The sequence below is a fragment of the Castor canadensis genome, chromosome 7 (genome assembly GCF_047511655.1).
Source record: "Castor canadensis chromosome 7, mCasCan1.hap1v2, whole genome shotgun sequence".
NCBI classification, from domain to species: Eukaryota; Metazoa; Chordata; class Mammalia; order Rodentia; family Castoridae; genus Castor; species Castor canadensis.
The window spans coordinates 37,653,969-37,672,379 of record NC_133392.1 but is presented as its reverse complement, the minus strand read 5'-3'; the positions used below and the strand labels follow the sequence as shown (position 1 = coordinate 37,672,379).

The 18,411-nt window shown below is 35.2% G+C and overlaps 1 protein-coding gene across 9 annotated transcripts in view; it reads left to right on the top strand.

Annotated features, from left to right (window-relative positions):
- The window catches only part of Exoc6 (exocyst complex component 6), a 210,817-nt gene that overhangs the window by 165,747 nt on the left and 26,659 nt on the right, over window positions 1-18,411 (top strand). For 6 of the 9 annotated variants that reach the window (XM_074078754.1, XM_074078755.1, XM_020170183.2 and 3 more), the window contains 2 exons: window positions 4,441-4,509; window positions 10,784-10,857. In XM_074078754.1, the coding sequence (XP_073934855.1) occupies window positions 4,441-4,509; window positions 10,784-10,857 (143 nt within the window). The remainder of the gene's footprint in view (window positions 1-4,440; window positions 4,510-10,783; window positions 10,858-18,411) is intronic. The other 3 variants (XM_074078757.1, XM_074078759.1, XM_074078761.1) reach the window with 1 other exon arrangement.

Below are 18,411 nucleotides of genomic sequence, written 5' to 3'. Positions count from 1 at the left end.
AAGTCAGGCCCTACACCTTGAGCTTTTTTTTTTTTTTTTTGGATAGGTTTTTTTGAGATAGTGTCTCATGGACTATTTGCCCAGGCTGGCTTCAAACTGCAATCCTCCTGATCTCCGCTTCCTGAGTAGCTAGGATCTCAGGCATGAGCCGCTGACGTTCAGCTCCTAATTATATTTTTAAGATTTGTCCTGTAACTAGCCAATTGAGATGTTTTTATATCACAAGCTAGTATCATCTATAGATTTGTAATCATGTTTGCGTTGGCAGAATGTTGATGAAACCTGTTATTAATATCCTGATATGCAGTATATTGGTGGCCCTGAAAACATGGTTCCTCTTAGCAAGCATGAGGCCCTGAGTTCAAACAAAATAAAACAACAAAACAGAAAGCATGGTCCCTAGGTAAGTAGCAATAGCATCACCTGGGAACTTGTTAGAAATGAAGATTCCTAGATCCCAGTTGCTGTTTGGGGACCCCAGAGGCTTAGCAATTTGTTTGATTAGATCCTTTGGAGCATGATAAAACTTGAGAACCACTACATTACATGGACCCCCCCCTAGATCCATTATTCAGAATCGTATGAGTGTCTTGAGATTTTTTAACCAGACTCCCTTAATTAAATCCCCTAATAGAATATAACTCATAGGTTAGTGTTTCACTCAAAGTTATAAGTAACCTTATCAGATGCCTTGGTAGCACATGGAGGAGCTAATTCAACCAATGAATTTTCCTCACCTACCAGTCTAATTACCCTTTCAAAAAAGAAAATAATGCTACTCTGATTCTTCACAAATCAGGCTGATTTGGCTCAAGTGGTAAGAGCGCCTGCCTAGCAAGAAGGAGGCCCTGAGTTCAAACCCCAGTACCGCCAAAAAAAAAATTCTATGAAGTCATTATTGTAATAGTCTGTGATTAGTTCTAAGATCAACATAAAATCTTACTAGTCTGTGTCATGCTAGAAAGATATCCAGAGTCCTAGCAAATCAGATAATAGGGATCAGGTACTAAGATTGCAGACTGAACCACCAAAGATCCTGGACACTTAAGTCAAAGAATTTACACTATAGGAGGTGAGTTCAATATCAAGTATGAAATATAACCATCACAAAAGGCCTTTATACATGCTCCTAAGGAGTATGAATTGTCATTTATTGCTAACTACAGGTTCCAGTGGTCTGGCCTCTGTCTACCTCTGCTCTCTTTCATTCTCTGCCATGCTTTCTTACCATTTTCCCTATCGATGCACTATTTTGACAGGCTAACCTTGTTATTCCTCAAGTAAATCACAATTCTTCTTTATCCAAAGGCTGTACATGCTATTCTTTTTCTTATAATGCTCTTCCTCTAGGCCTTCATGGCTTGCTACCTCAGGACCTTTGGTTCATTGAGCTTCACCAAGGTTCACAGAATGACTAGAAATTTCCATTTTAATAAAAAACCAAAATAACAACAGAAACCCCTCACTTTTCCTTTTCTTTAAAGACAGTTTACCCCCATGCATTTCTCCTCTTCAATATAGTTAAGTTTCTTAGATATTCACAGAAAAGTTGAGAAAGAATCATTGAGGACTTTGCTTCTGTCTCAGAATTGAACTGGCTTGGGTCAATATCTGTGCCTATAACCAAAGGAAAATTAATACAGTGAGTTGAGTGTTTTTTAAATTTGGTTTAATCAGAAAGCAAAATGCTTAGTTTTCCTGACTTCCTGACATGTGCTCAGACTATATGAAGACTGATTTGAAAGCACTTAAAAAAAAAAAACAAAAAAAAACCCTCCAGGCCAGATCTGGTGTTTCATACTTATAACCTCAGCACTTAAGAAGCAAAAGCAGGAGGATCTTGAGGTTGAGGCCAGCCCGAGCTACATAGAGAGACCATGTATCAAAAAACAAAACACAAACCAAAAGTTCCATATAAGTTCACATAATTCTATATTCCTGAACTCAGATATTTTTATAAAGTTTGACCCACCATGGGTTAAAAAAGAAGCAAAGAGAAAGATCCAAAGAAAAATGACAGAATGGGGGAGGGGACATAATCACACAAAGAGACATTAAAGAAATCATGACTGTTTAGTTCAGAACAGATAAAGGGTCTTTATACACAGATACAAATACATGAAGAATTTTTCTTAAGGGAATAATGATCAGTTATGTTTACATCATGGAGTTTAACTCCTTGATTTGTAGTACAGCAGTACCAGCTGGCTTTAACTTTTTGATAACAAAGGTAGAACTCTAGAAGAGACAAAATATATTATGGAGACTCTTAGATTTATTAAATTTATTTATTCAACAAATAAACATTTACGGAACTTTTACTATGAGCGGAGCAATATGCAGGTTATCTGAAATTTCAGATCTTCTTTGTTTAATTAAACTATCTATCCTTGTCCTGGATGATTAAATCTCTTCTCTCTTCCCCCTTCTTCTTCTTCCTCCCTCTTCATTTCCTTGCCCTTAACCATGGGATGTATTCTCTAGGTTTTTTTCGTTGTGTGATTCTCTGATTCTAACCATCTTAATCACATCAAATTTACTCAATTCACTAATTTTTATATTTTCTCCTTCAAAATGTCTGCAATCCATCCTTTTCCTTCATTCCCAGTTTCCAAGGTCAAGCTCACTTTATCTTCCACATGAAAAATCTTAAGAGTCTTTTAGTAGGTTTTCTAGTCTCTACATGACACTAAAGTTGATTTTCTTTGACATACATTTCATCAAGTCATGGTCCTGATTTTAAACTTCAGTAAATTCCCCATTATAGAATAAAGTCCCAACATTCAAAAGTCTAACTTTGGGCTAGGGGTGTAGCTCAGTGGTAGAGCACCTTTGTAGTACTTGTGAAGCCTTAGGTTCAGTCCCCAGCACATGCGCGTGCGCACACACACACACACACACACACACACACAAAGATCTAACTTTTCTCAGCCATTTTTTAAAAAATAATTCCATCAGGCATCTTACAGTAAAGCCACGGAAGGTTGCGTAGAGATTCCCAAAGGACACTCTCATACAGTCCTTTTGCCTATGCCATTCCCTCTTCTTAGAAAGCCTCTCCCTAATATCTTGGTCCCATTCCTGACTTTGCCTAACTTGAGCAAGTTGCCATGGAAAAATTGAGGCCTCATATTTTCCCATAAAATATGGACTTTGGAATTTATAATTTCTAAGATACATTCTAGTTCTGTGATCCAGAGTCAGTAAAAATTTAAGGCAATGGAGATGGTGAGACTTTGAGGTCATATCTTAATTAATTTCTTTGTATCTATTTGCTTGATATTTGGGGAAAATAGTGGTAAACAAACAGAATAGGCTCTTACCCTCTTGGGGTTGGAACTGTTGAGGAGACAGTCATTAAATAAGCACTATAAATTGTTGAATTCTATTAAAGTACATGATACTTTGATAAAGTATAAGCGTCAGACATAATTTAGATATAAAGTTTCATAGACTGAAAAATATGAGATAGGATAAATACATGAATGTTAGTGGATACTTTTGGTTAACTTGATCATACCCATAAATCAGTATAACTTAATGTTTGGAGAAAGTCAGAAAAAATAAGACAGCATACTTAGGAATTACAAAGATAGTCCCCTGTGAAAGCTGCACTGAACACTTGATCCTATTACAGATTCTGTATAAATTCAAGATAAATTTCTTCTTGGTTGGATGTGCATATGCCAAGCTTGGCATAGACAGATGCTGTAAATCTGTATATCTGCTTTGTTTTGGATTTATTAAATGGCTTCTACGTATTGGGCCCCAATATAGGTTTCTCACAGATATAACCATGTAGAAAAAAATGTGATGTCCTTTACCAAGTTTTACAAAGTTGTCTCAGAAAACCTTTATATCACTAACAAAATATAGAATATTTCCAAAGCATCAGGGAACCAAATTCCATTCCATATTTGAAGTATACAGAATAGGTATGGAATGTGCTTTTTCATGTATCCTACAGAAATATCTAGTAAGGTGATCATCTCCTTAGGGTTTAACAACTCAAATCCATAGGTGTTAGAAGAGCTCCAGATTAAAAAGTTCTGGTACTTGTTTTGGGTGTGAGGGTTAGTTTTTGCTTTCTTTGTTTTTGTACTAGGGATTGAACAGGAGACCTTGTGCATGCAGGCAAATGCTTCTCCACTGAGCAATATCCTTAGCCCTTAATATTTTTTATTTTGAGGCAGGGTCTCACTTAATTGTACAGGCTGGTGTCAAACTGATTCTCCTGCCTCAGCCTCTGGAGTAGCTAGGATTATAAGTGTGTTCTACCATGCCTGGATTGGTACCTATTTTAATGGTGAGTTATCAAGGTCAGTTTCCAATTGTGAAGACTTTGGTCTTTCTTCATTTTGGATAAAGGCTTAATCTACCTCCAACAACAACAACAACAAAAAACCTATCACCAACAAAAATGTAAATCCTTTTTTGTAGATTCTTTTGTGGTCATGACCTCAGGACCTCCAGTTTCACCCTTGAAAAAGATCCATGTACATGTGGTTGGTATGGTGAGAATATTTGTGTCATATTTAAAGTAAACTTGTAGATATTTGGGTTTGAACACAAGGCTTGATACTTGCTAAGCAGGTCAGGTGCTCTACCCTTGAACTACACCTCCAGCCTTTTTTGCTCTGTTTATTTTGGAGATAGGGTCTTGCTTTTGGCCTATGTTGGCCTGGATCCTCATATTTTAAGCTTTCTGTCATTGCTAGGATGACAGGAGGCTGCCATCATGCCCGTCTATTGGTTGAGATGGGGTCTTGTGAACTCCCTGCCCTGGCTAACCTAGAACAATGATCCTCCTGATCTTAGCCTCCCAAGTAACTAGAATTACTTACAGTCATGAGCCCCCAGCCTCCAGCTCTTCTTAGTTTTAATAAACACCTAAATTACTTTATTGAGGGTACTTTGCTGATGTTTAATTCCAAGAAAAGGAAAGGACTCTATACTACTGTATATAAAAATGGGATGATAAATGCCCTAAAAGCTTGCATCCCACTGCTGCCAGGCACATGTAACTGAATATATAAATAAGTGAAAGAGCCAAGAATTCTGGCTCCTGATTCCTGGGCATGAGACTTTCTGCACCACCAGGAAAACCACTAGATGGCACCCTTAGTCATCCCTTCCAAATCACACATGTGGTCCATACAAGATACTTTGCTTAGCTAAAATTCTAGTTCCAATTAGCTATTTTTAAATCTTCAGATATAGCAAGAAATGTAAGTATGGGGAATCTCTTCAATATCTAAACTTTTGGTATTCATATTCAATCATTTATTTAGTTACAAATTATTCTATTTTATATGTATGTGTCTTTGTTATCTACAAGGTCTTGAGACTTTAGCCTAGCCTCCTCACTTTCAATCTTTTGTCAGACTTCTGATCTAGTCACTCTTATGACTCAGTAAGCACTCTTTCCCTCATTCTCTTTCCCCCTGACAATTCTGTCTACCCTGTGTAGATGTTTTCTATATCTACACTGTAATTAATCCATATTATCTACCTTATAATAAAGTTAATTTTCTGCCTAGGACAGATTTTTCAAGGACTTTTCCCTCTGCAGTTTATCTCAGAGTAAGTTTCACATTTTTGTGTTTTTGGAATAAATACTTAGGGTCTGATTTCTTAACAGTCTTCCTCTCCTGTCCTCCACCCTCCCATACCAAACCCAGTACATCTTTATATAGGTCGTGAGAGCAAGACTAGCTTTAGAAAAAAAAAATGTAATATATATGAATAACTTGTGCTTTTGCCTATAGACAGTATTTTTTTATTCTTTTAAAACTTTATAGATTGCCAATTTAGAAGATATCTTTTTGTTATAATTATAGCCCACATAGCCTGTGTTACTTTTTGTTATTAATTTCATCTGCATTGATTCAGAATGGGTCTCGTTCCCAGTTTGGTTTATGTAGCAGAACTATATCAATTATCATAGATGTTCCCAATAAAATCAAACATCTCCATCTCTAATCTTATTTTTTAAAGTATTTAAAAATACTCCTTTATTGTTACTAAATTCCATAATATGTCAAAACATAAAGGAAATGAATTTATCATGAACTTATTTTGTTTTTAAAAAGAAAATGGTCAAAAAAATAAATTAAATAATTTTTTTAAAAACTCACAAAAAATAACCCAATAAATATTTGCTGGTGGAGTGGTTCAAGTGGTAGAGTGCCTGCCTAGTAAGTGTGAGGCCTTGAGTTCAAACCTCAGTAGTGCCAGAAAAGAAAAACCTTATGAAAAGAGAATAGTTAAATTGGAGGCAGCAAAGATGTAGAAAGCAACAAATATTTAGAATTACCTTCTTAAAAATTTTTTAAAACTTAGAAGTGAAATTAAACTTTTTTTTTGGAACACTGGGATGAATATATGTCTTTTTAAAAATAACCTTTAAAGATATCTCTAAGTAACAAAGTGATACCATAATATGTAAGTAGGCTTTATTTTTAAAATTAAATGATTGCCCAAGAGAGAGATCAGGGCAACCCCCAAATATGACAAATCACATACAAAATGAGAGTCTGAATGAGCCAAGAAGAAATTTGAAGAGTACTTCAGGGAGTTTCAAAAATTAGTCATCAGTTCTTTAAAAACTTAAAATCTACCTCAAGAGACAATAATCATGAGACAATATTAGTATAATTAATTTATATTACTATGTATTCATTCATTTAGCACACATTTGTTGAAAATGTTTCCTACTCACCAGGCACAGCATAAATCTAAAGGTAAAAGAAACTTCTGCTTTCTAGGAGCTTCTTATTTAGTGCAAGAACTCACAATTTAGTTTTTTTGAGGAATGCATTAGGAATATTCTCACCCATTCTCAATTCTGATATAAATACACTAAGTATGCATAGAATGTTCTATGTAAACTTCAATTAAGTAAAATAAATCCTAGCTACTTAGGAGGCAGAGATCAGGAGAATCACAGTTTGATTCCAACCTGTGCTAAAAAAAAAATTAACCAAAATAAACCTAAAAATTCTGTTCAGCAGTTACAGAACATTTCCACTATTGCAGAAGGTTCTGTTGGATAGTACCATTTTACATCTAATCAATAAGCTACATTATATATTAAGTATCAAGACGGAATGGCATTTGTTCAGTTTCTTTTTATTTAAAAAACTTTCATAGGAAAAAAAGAAAAACCTTTCATTGAATATTGATTATTGAGGTGATAGGGATTAGAAATGAAAGTACAGTCCCAATCCTCAGGGAGTTCATGGTCTGATGGGAAGATCCAGACAGGTAAACAATTATAAGGCAGCAAAATGAGTGCTGTTGTTAGGCTAGACACAGGAATGAGAACAGAGGAAAGATCCAGCCCAATCAAAGGGATAATGGAGGTCTTCCTATGAAGGGTGATGATTGAATTGTAGGATAAGTTAGTTAGCCAGCTGGAAAAGAGGAAGGATGCACTAGGCAGAAGGATCAAAGGCATAATGGAAAGAGACTTGGTATATGCAAAGAATTGTTTACCTAACTGGGTCTCCGATCAGACCATGGAAAGAGTTTGAGGTACTCCTGGGAAAGTGGTAATAGATGAAGATAGAGAGGTAGGCAAAGGCATATTGTAAAGGACTTTAGACTTGTTTTATTGTGAATATGATAGTGAACCATTAAAGGATATTAAACTTTGAAGTCCTCAAATCACATTTACATCTTACATAGGAGACCAGATGAAGTGTGTTTTAGTGATTCAAGTAAGAAATGATGATAGTTTAAACTAAGGTAGAGAAAGATTTAGACTCGAGATATTTTAGAAAGTAGAAACAATAGAATTGATTACATTTGAGTTCTAAAGTAAAAGAAAAGAACCTACTGATCAAACTGAATAGCATATTATTATAAATGTTCTCTTTGCCAGATAATCCCCCAATTGCTAAATTGCCTCCTATTCCTAAAAAAAAAAATAGAGAAAAAAAATAAACTGAAAGTTATAAACTAGTTAGTTTCTTCTGTCTTGGTTAAATTTGTTTGAGAAATGAGATAAAGGATGAGAGGTTGGGTACTTAATCAGATTCTGGATCAATGGATTGCATGCCAGGAGGCCTGAATTAGCTGTGTGATCTGGGCAAGTTACTTTACTTTAAATTTTTCTACCCTATAAAATGAAGAACTAGGCATCTTTTAAATTGAGTCCTTAGGAGGCTGTTGGTGATATTTCATAGAGACTCTCTCTTAGTTGCAAGGTTTTATGATCCACCATTTACATGCCCTGGTCACTAAAATAAAGGAGCTAAGGCAGGAGGATCTTGACTTTGAGGCCAGACTGAGCTACATAGTGAGATCCTGTCTTTAAAAGAAAAAAAAAGAAAGAAAAGAAATCTTCTAAATTAAGTACATAATAACTGAAAATATAACTTAAATTGAGCTGCTTTTTTGTGCTTGATAGATAAAATGATTCTGTCAATATTATAGGAAGTCTTTATTTATATGTGTATATGGTGATGGTAGAAGCGGAGCTAACATTTACAGTCTTGGTTTAAGACTAGGGATTCATGCTAAACTGTTACTTAGAGACAGTAGCCTGATACTGTGGTTAAAAAGAGCCAACAAAATTCTGGGTGGTCTTAGAGAGAGGCATTTTAAAAATTAGAAAACCCTTACTTTTAACAGGCTATTATAATTTTGCTTATCATTCTTTAATTAAGATCTGATGGAATTAGAGACACTCAGCTCAATTGTTTGTGATCTAGTTCATTGTATGAAACAGCAGTGATAGGAATAAATTTTACTAACTACTGAAAAGTGTGGCTAGATTTGCTCAGTAAATTCTGGTTTTCTGGTAATAGGGACCCTGAGAAAGGTGAGTTTAGTTATCTAGTGAACAACTTAATACATAAGAGAGACCCAAGAAGTGGGGAGGGGAGTAGAATGGGGTGCTGCCTCTTGGTTACTCATATTCAAAAGGTGCATAAACTCAGGGATATAGAAAACTCACTAACCAGCCAGTTCTGTAGCATGTGTCTGTAATTCCATGTATTCCAGAGGTTCAGGCAAAAAGATCACTTGCCAAAAGTTCGAGGCCACCCTGGTCAATATAGCAAGACCCCATCTCAAAAACTAATTTTAGAGACCCTTGTTCATGCCATACTTGCTTTTACTTTACACATAATTCTAGTAATGGATTAGCTGAGGTACCAGCTCAAAAAGGTGAAAAATAACATACTAATAAGAGAGATGAGGGAGAGAGCAAGAGTAAGAATCTGTATTAAAACTGCAAGAGAAGGGCTGGCAGAGTGGCTCAAGTGGTAGAACACCTACCTAGCAAGCACAAGGCTGAGTTCAAGCTCCAGTGCCACAAAAGAGAGAGAGAAAAAAAACAAAAACCAAAAAAACCTGCAAGAGAAATGGCAGAAAAAATTTTTTAGAGCTAGACACAAGAACATAAACAGCACAGTATTCTGAGTTCTTTACTGTAAAGGGAAATAGTTAATACAATAGCAGTCCCTGACAATTTTGTATAGAGCAAAAAGTGTTATTAGGAAGCTAGGAGTGTATTCAATGGTAGTAGCACTTGTCTGGTTTCAATCCCCAGCAGACAGAGAGAGATATTTTTTAATGGTGATCCAGAAGAGTTATGAAGAATTTCAGTAATATTTAGTATACTCAAATAATAAAAGACAAAGAAAGTATTATAACACATAATTCCATAAAAATACTAATTAAGATTTTTGTTACTTAAAGCAAAAATTATCTTAAAAATAACTGCAACAAGAAAAACGTATTTTGAATTCCTTATTCCCCAAAGATGCCAGATAAATTAAGATATGCTAAATTTTCATTTCTTTTTAATTTACTGATTGTGAGCCTTCCTAAACTACATTTAATACAGAATTTACTAAACTTAATTATTTTTGTTATTCTGAGAACTATATAGGCCGAACTTTTGAATGGCTTCTGACATACTAGTTGAATTAAATTCACAAATGGAAAATCTGTGATGTTCTCTAAGAAAAGTAGGATATTAATGAGGAGGCAGGATGTATACAGGCATTCTAATCAGAGAAGCTTTCATGTAAAAATAGCACAGTCATCTACGAAATGGAAGTCTTTTAGCTTTAGAATAACTAATACTGTTGGAATTGTCTTTAAACAAGCTTTATTAGTAGTATTGAGATTCTTAAAGCACAAAAATTATTTTAAGAATCTTTTGAATTTTTAAAATCTTGTCATAATATCCTTTAGTTGTAAAGGAACAGTATTCCCTTATGAAAAAAAATTCGAAGACATTCTTGAGTCATGCTGATTTTGCTACTTAGAACATTTTACCTGTTTGCATGTAAAGCTGACTTTCTACTTCGGTGTCTGCTCTTTTATTGTCATTGGCTAGAGGTGAGATTCTTATGGAGCATACTATATAACAAAGCAGACTGAAATATGTTGACAAGCATGGAATTGATAGTTCAAAAATGCTTCTATATAATCGTTCACCTAAGGCTAAAGAGAGTCAGAAAACTTTACTTTGATTGAAGTATATTACTACTTTTGAAATTCATGTAGGATAACCTTCTAAATTTATTGTGATTAAAGATTGCAGTGAGTCAATGGCAGATTAAAAGTTTAAAATTATTAAAATATTTGTGTTATCAGTGTGGGTAGTATTCCCAGTAGTAGAAATTGGAGGTTATAAATAGTCTTCATTTGAAATGGTTGTGTGTAAATATAATACATTTGTAATGAGTAGAAATGTAGTAGTTAAACTCATATTATATCTTACAGTCATGTTCTAATTTCCTTTTATTTAAAATTTTTTTAATAGTGTTTGCCAGCTCTGAGCCTGTGCCAGGATTCCAAGGGGATACCCTGCAGCTAGCATTCATTGACCTCAGACAAGTAAGATGTAATAATGTACTTTTCATTTACTGCCTTCTCTTGTGTTTTTAAGTGCTACAGGAATGCTTGTTTGCCTTGAAACAAACTGACTTTTGTCCAAACTGGCCTTAATGGTAATTCTTCTGTCTCTACCTCCCAAGTAGTTGGGATTGAAAAATGCTTTCTTGTAACTTTGTATTTGACACTTCTCTCTTAACCTGTATCTATTCAGTATCTCAACTCTATAGACATTTTCAAATGAATTTTTTTTTCCCCACTACTAGGGTTTGAGCTCAGGGCCTTGCACTTGTTAAGCAAGCACTCTTCCACTTGAGCCACACCCCCATCCCTTTTTGCTTTTATTTTTCAAATAGTCTCAAGATTATGCCAAAGCTGGCCTAGACTACGATCCTTCTATTTATATTTCCCCCATAGCTGGGATAGCAGGCATGCATCACCATGTTCACTTTTATTGATTGAGATGGGGTCTTTCAAACTTTGGTCTAGGCTGGCCTCCAGCTGAACCTCCATCCTCCTAATCTCCACCCTCTGTAAGTAGCTACCATTATGGGTGTGAGCCACCAAGCCAACTCTCACTATGAATATTTAATTTGGTCATACCTGCAAAGCACATGACTAAATAATTACCATAAAAACTTTGGTTTAGTGACCTGAGGTTTGTTGTTTCTTATTTTCTGCTGATAGTAACAAATGTGAAATCTTTTTCTCTCTTCTATTCATTTTTTAACTCTGACATTTCTACTCTGCTCTATTGTCATAGTCTTTATTTTCTTCCCTTTTTCCATCTTATGTTTTTTCTTACTCCTTCCTTCCTCTTCTCGTTTTTCTTTCTTAATACTAGGACTAAGGAGCTTAATAAATTTTAGTTGGGGTGTCACAAAGGTGTGAGGGATGAACCCAGTTAGAAGGCTGAGAGTGCTAGATTGACAGGAAGAGCGACTATTGCTCTTGGCAAGAATTATATGGAGCCTGGCGCTGGTGGCTCACACCTGTACTCCCTACTCAGGAGGTGGAAATCAGGAGGATTGTGGTTCAAAGCCAACCCAGGCAAATAGTTTGTGAGACCCTATCTCAAAAACACCCAACACAAAAAAAGGCTGGTAAAGTGGGTCAAGGTGTAGGCCCTGAGTTCAAACCCCAGTACCAAAAAAGAAAAAAAGAATCATATGAGACTGAATTATAACAAAGCCACTGTGGTACCAGGCTATTAATAGTGCTGGTTCCCTTTGGGGGATGGAGATAGGTAGAGGTGAGGCTCCACCATTGGTACAAGCAGACTTTATTGCAGTGATGTTTGCAGCAGGACCAATATCAGCAGTTAAGGGACTCTGATGTATGATCATTATTTTGAGGGGAGACATGTGGTTGAAATAGATATAAAAGTAATATAACAAATAGTTTTTCAGCTTTACAGAGTTTGAAAATCATTTAGAAAAACAAAACACCCACAGACTGCCTAGGAATCCTTATAAGACAATGAGTCATGTAGAAATAAGTGGTATATCTTCAAGTCAGGTTTAGAAGGAAGCTGAGAATTTTCTGTTACCAAATTATGTCTATATGGCACTGAACATATTTGTTTCTGTTTTCAATCAGTGCTCAGATATTATGCCAAATAAGAAACACTCTCCTGGATGACCTGGATCCATAAATGATTAGCCTTGCTAAGTTGAGGAAAGTAGTAGAAATGAAGAGAAAGACTTTTAAGTGAATTTTAAAAATCTATAAAATAAATGTAATTATGAAATCTAGTAGAGGTATAGAGAATTACTAAAATAAAAGATTTTTATGACTAGTTATGTAAATATTAAACAATTCTGAAGTATGGTAGTAAATATGCAGTGGAAGAAACTAATAGCTAGGTAATTTTGGTAAACTTATTTATTATGTATTAATTTTTCTAGTCTTAAAAGGGACTTTAAACAATGTTATCTGATTATTGTGTTAAAATTTAATAATACCATGTTTTTTACTTTTATATCCTAAAATGGGGAGATAATTACCATTAGCTGCAAGATCATCCTGACCAGTAGCTTACAAATGTAATGATTTCCGTAGCCCAGACTTAATACATCAAAAAGGGTAGTTATTTTTCATCTATGTTTGTTTTTTAAATTAATTTATATACATTTACATGATGAAATGCCAAGTATGAAAAGTGGCCAAAAAACATAACTGTTCTTGAAAATGAAACCTCACATGAAGTGATAAAAGTTTTTTGTATCAGATGATAGTGATTTTTTTAAATAAGGATGCCTTAAAGTTTTTATAGTGCTTTTATGTTTCTGACTTTGTAAAGATATTTTATAGACAGTATTTTTTTTATTATTTATTCGCTTATTCATATGCGTATACATTGTTTGGGCCATTTTAGGCAGTATTTTTATACCTACATGAAGTAGTATATCACCAAACATAAAGGAATGTTAACACCTTTATTTACATTTCAGTTGAGTTTCTGCACTTTTCCTTTTTTTTTTTTGTAGTCTGTGATCCATTTCTGTCTTAATAGGGTGGCTGACAGTTCTTTTCAAGTATACTTAGAAAGGCAAAAGAGCTCTTTTCATAGTACTTATAAGAGGTCATGCTTCTGTTTTTTAGTTTAAATTTGATACTGCTTCATGAATTGCTGGGTATGAAAGATTAGGAAGTAGGTCCAGTGGTCAAATTTTACCTGCCCACCCGGACTTTGCCCCAAGGTCAAACTCCTGATATTTGCTGTACTGAATAGAAGAGTTGATGACAAGTATGAACTGATACAAGAGGAAAGTTAGAGCCATATCAAAGCTAAAGGCAAGAGAATTGGGACTCAATAAGAGACTGTAGCTAAAAGATGGATCATCAGGATTGCCCTCCACTAAAGAAAAGGAAATAGCTGACCTGTGAGTGAAAAGACTTTATCATCCTGCCAGTCACATAACTTGCTAATGGAAGCCAGTTATCTCAACAACATCTTAAGGCTTAGTGCCCTAATAAACAATGTGGAGGATTAGTGGTACTGGTGCTGCATTATGTGAATATGCTGCTTCAATCAATTTAAACATGATTTGTATGTGTAATTTTTTAAAGTAAAACTTACCATCTTCTTATTCCTCCTCAGTTCTGAAATTAACTCACTAAATGTTGGACTTTGATGTACTTAATAATGTCTTGGTTTTTTTTCTTAAATTTTTGTTTTTACAAAGCCCATTAATTTTGTTAAATATCCTTTAAGTGAACTTCAGATGAATATGTTAAGTTCTTTTGACAATATATGAAATCTTTAACATTTTTTAACTAGCTGGTGGCTCAAGCTTGTAACCCTAGCTACTCAAGAGGCTGAGATCAGGAGGATTGCAATTTGAAGCCAGGCTGGGCAAATAGTTCGAAAGATCCCCATTTCAAAAATACCCAACACAAAGAAAGGGCTGGCGGAGTGTCTTGAGCAGTAGGATGCCTGCATAGCAAGTATGAGGCCCAGAGTTCAAACCCTAGTACTACTAAAAAAAACAAAACAAAAACACCAAAAAAAAACTGGAGATGTGGCTCGAATGGTAGAGCACTTGTCTACTAAGTACAAGGCCCTGAGTTCAAACCCCAGTATCACCCAAAAAAAAAAAAAAAAAAAAGCCTATTCTAAGATAATAATTTTTTTATAATATGCAGTATTTAGTAATAATTTTTATAACCCATTTTATTTTCCCCGGGCTGTCTTCAAACTGTGATCCTCCTGATCTCTGCTTCTTGAGTAACTAGGATTACAGGAGTGAATCACTGGTGCATAGCCATAACCCATTCTTAAGATGATAGAAATATTTCACTAAATATCACTGAAAAATAAAGCATAACAGAATTTTCCAGTAGAATTTAGTAGCTTCACTACTAAATCCTAGTTAATTGGTCCTATTTCATTTTGTGATAAATTACTTAGACTGGTCAGATGTTGCTTGATATGACAATGCCTTGATCATCCTTTGGATCATCTGCAGAAGTTAGGCAGGTTGCATGATAAAGCAGCAAGTGGGTTTGTAGCTAGTAAAACAATCTCTTGTCCCAAAGAATGTTGGCTAAGGTATCATTATCACCCCCACAGCGGTCCCAAAGTGTCTTTATAGGACACTGATTTCTAAAGATGAGAAAAGGTTTTTTTGAGCTGGGAATATAGCTAAGTGGTAGAGAGCTTGCTTAGCATGCATGAGGTCTTGTGTTTGATCCCAGCACTACAAAACAAAACAAAACAAAAATCCATGAACAGGTTTCCAATTCAAACAAGTTTAAGAAGCACAAGTAACATTTTATGTTCTAATTCTCTTTCAGAGACTCAATAAGTACGTTAAAATTTTAGGGATACAAATTATACGGTAACCCAGCATTTCCCAAGCTCTTTACATACTTATTTTGGGATGGATTACATGAAGCAGCCTTTGGGAAGTGCTGCTTTAAGGATGGCTCTGGCAGTACTCTGTAGATGTCTATCTCTGACAATTTGAGATCAGCATATTTTTAAACTAATGACTTGAGTAAAAACGTGAATTACATGTATAGACTACATTAAGCTAGGAGAGTTTCCTAATTTGACAGAAGACAGAATCAAAAATAGGCTTGAGTGACGAGTCAAAGCCAACAAAGTTAAATTTAGTAAAGAAAGCATTAAGTGCTATATTTAACTTTTAAGTTAAAAATTAAAAAATAGAGAATGCAGGAAATTTGACTCAAAGGAAAAGATCTGGTAGTTTTAGGTAACCTCCACATGAATAAATAGTCTGACAAGAATTCTTAGACTACACTTGTGAAAATGTGGTAGTTAGGTCAGATCACAAGGCTTGGGGCTGTAAAGACTGAGACTCAAATACTGCTTGATGACATAGGCACTCACAAATGGGAAGGGACCTAGGAGAGAAGTGCAATGCTAGTGAGGGATCAGGCACTTGTCACATGAAGAGCCTTTTAAAAGCTCTTGGGGCATTTAGTCTAAAGCATTGGAGGTATGCCTTTGTAGAGTAAAATACGTAGTTCTTATTAGCCTAGATACAACTCAAATATATCATTTTCTTCTGCCAAGCATAATCCTAAACCATAAATTGGGGGCTGGCAAAGGGCTCAAGTGGTAGAGTACCTGCCTAACAAGCATGAGGCCCTGAATTCAAATCTCAGTGCCCTCCAAAATTATTTCCCTTATCCCTTCTAGGTTTGGTCCTGTTTTCAAGTATTTGATTTGGGGCAAACTAGAGAAAAAGCACTGATCAGTCCTCTGAAGTATTGCAGAGAATTTGAGACAGAATTTGAATTGTGTAAAATATCTCGTAGAACCCTTCAAATAAGTAAATGTTTTAGTTAAGTATAATATATATTCAGGCTAATCATAAGAGTAGTACTGCTTTTTTTTTCCTTTTTTTTTTTTTTTTTACAAAGTGACTGCATCTCTATAATACCAGATCAAGAAAGACAACTTGACTAGTAGCTTAAAAGAGACCCCCCCGCATGCCACACGCCACACTATGCTTCTTTCCAGTCATGACTCTCCTCCCTCACAAAGGACAACCACTCTTGTGATTTCTAATACCTCATAAGTTAAGCCTGATTCTGAGCTTTGCATACATGAGACCTTATGGTATAACGTTTTCATTCTTCCTTCTTTTGCTTACTATTATGTTTGTGCAATATTTTCATGCTGTTAACTGTATCCGTAGCTGATTCATTCTCTTTGTTATGTAGTTTGCCCTTATACAAATATACCATAATCTGTTTATACATTTTATTATTGGTAGATATGTGAATTGATTCTATACTTGCTATTATAAATAGTGCTCACATGGACATTTTTGGTGGGGGAATACTGGGGTTTTGAACTCAGGGCCTCACACTTGCCAGGCAGGCACTCTACCATTTGAGCCATGCCCTTAGCCCTTTTGTGCTTACTCATTTTTCTGATAGGGTCTTGCATTTTGCCAGCCTTAGACCATGATGCTTCTACCCATGCCTACCACATAGCTAGGTAGCAGGAGTATGCCACCATACCTGGCTTGTTTGTTGAGGTGGCCTCTTGTCAACATTTCTGCCTGGGCTGGCCTTAAACTGCAGTCTTCCAGATCTCCACTTCCCAAGTAGCTGACATAACAGACATGTGCCAGCACTCCTGGCCAAACATGGGTATGTCTTTTGGTGAACATATGCACACATTTCTTTTGAGGCATTTATCCAGAGTAGAATTGCTGAGTCATGAGTGTGTATATATGATCAGTTTTAATAGGTACTGTGAAGCAGTTTCCAAAGCAGTTGTATTAATTTACATTTCAACCATCAGTGTAGAAAAGTTCTAGTTGTTCTCTTTCCTTGTCATCGCTTGGTATTGTCTGTTCTTCCCTTTTAGCTACTCTAGTAGCTATGGAGTAATTTTACACTGTCATTTGAATATACATTTCTGGATGATTAATAAAACTGAACTTCTTTTCATATGCTTGCTGGCCATTTGCATATACTCTTTGGTGAATAATCTATCTAGATTTTTGTCTATTTTGTTTTTGCTGTTGGGTTGTCTACTTCTTACTGATTTATAGATTCTCTTTGTATGTTCTGGATATGAGTATTTTGACATGTGTATTGTAAATAAATATCTTCTCCTGTTGTGTTGCTTGTCTATTTACTCTTCATTGTGTCATTTTATAAAAAAATTTTTTCTTTGCAGTGGGAGAGATTGAACCCAGTGCCTTACACATGCTAGGCAAGTGCTCTGCCACTGAGCAACATCCTCAGCCCCTGATAAAATAATTTTAATGAAATCAAATTTATCATTTTTTTCCTTTGTGGTTATTCCTTTTAATGTCTTGCTTTAGAAATCTTTGCTTGAAGCAGAGGCTTCATAAAGACATGTTCTGCGTTTTCTTCTAAAAAGTTTTATTGTTTTACCATTCATGTTTAGGTCTGTGGCAAATCTAGAAATGATTTCTATGTATAGTGTGTAAGGCTCATGACTCATTTTGTTTCATCTGCCTATTCAATTGACCCAGCACCACTTATTGAAAAAAATTGAATCTCATAGCATTTTAATGTGAAATAACTATAAAACATAACAGTGAAAAATATAAATATAGGTATATCTAATGTAAAAGTAAAATGTTTTCTGTTGTCTTCCATTAAATCTACACCTACATTGCATGGTTCATGCTTTCCCTCATAAGCAAATTATGGTTGTAGTTTTGGGGGGTTCTTTTCATACTAACCTAACTATATCTTACTACATTAAAGATATTTTTTATTATTGTTTTATTATTTATATGTGCATACAAGGCTTGGGTCATTTCTCCCCCCTGCCCCCACCCCCTCCCTTACCATCCACTCCGCCCCCTCCATCTCCCCCATACCCCCTCAATACCCAGCATAAACTATTTTGCCCTTATCTTTAATTTTGTTGAAGAGAGAGTATAGGCAATAATAGGAAAAACAAGTGTTCCTGGTTGAGATAAGGTATTTTTAAAATAAAGAAATCTAGAGTAAGTATTTATAACCAAGTAGATAATATAAAAGAAAGGGAAACTGAACTATAAGCCCATGAGGACAATAATTTGCCTTTTCTTA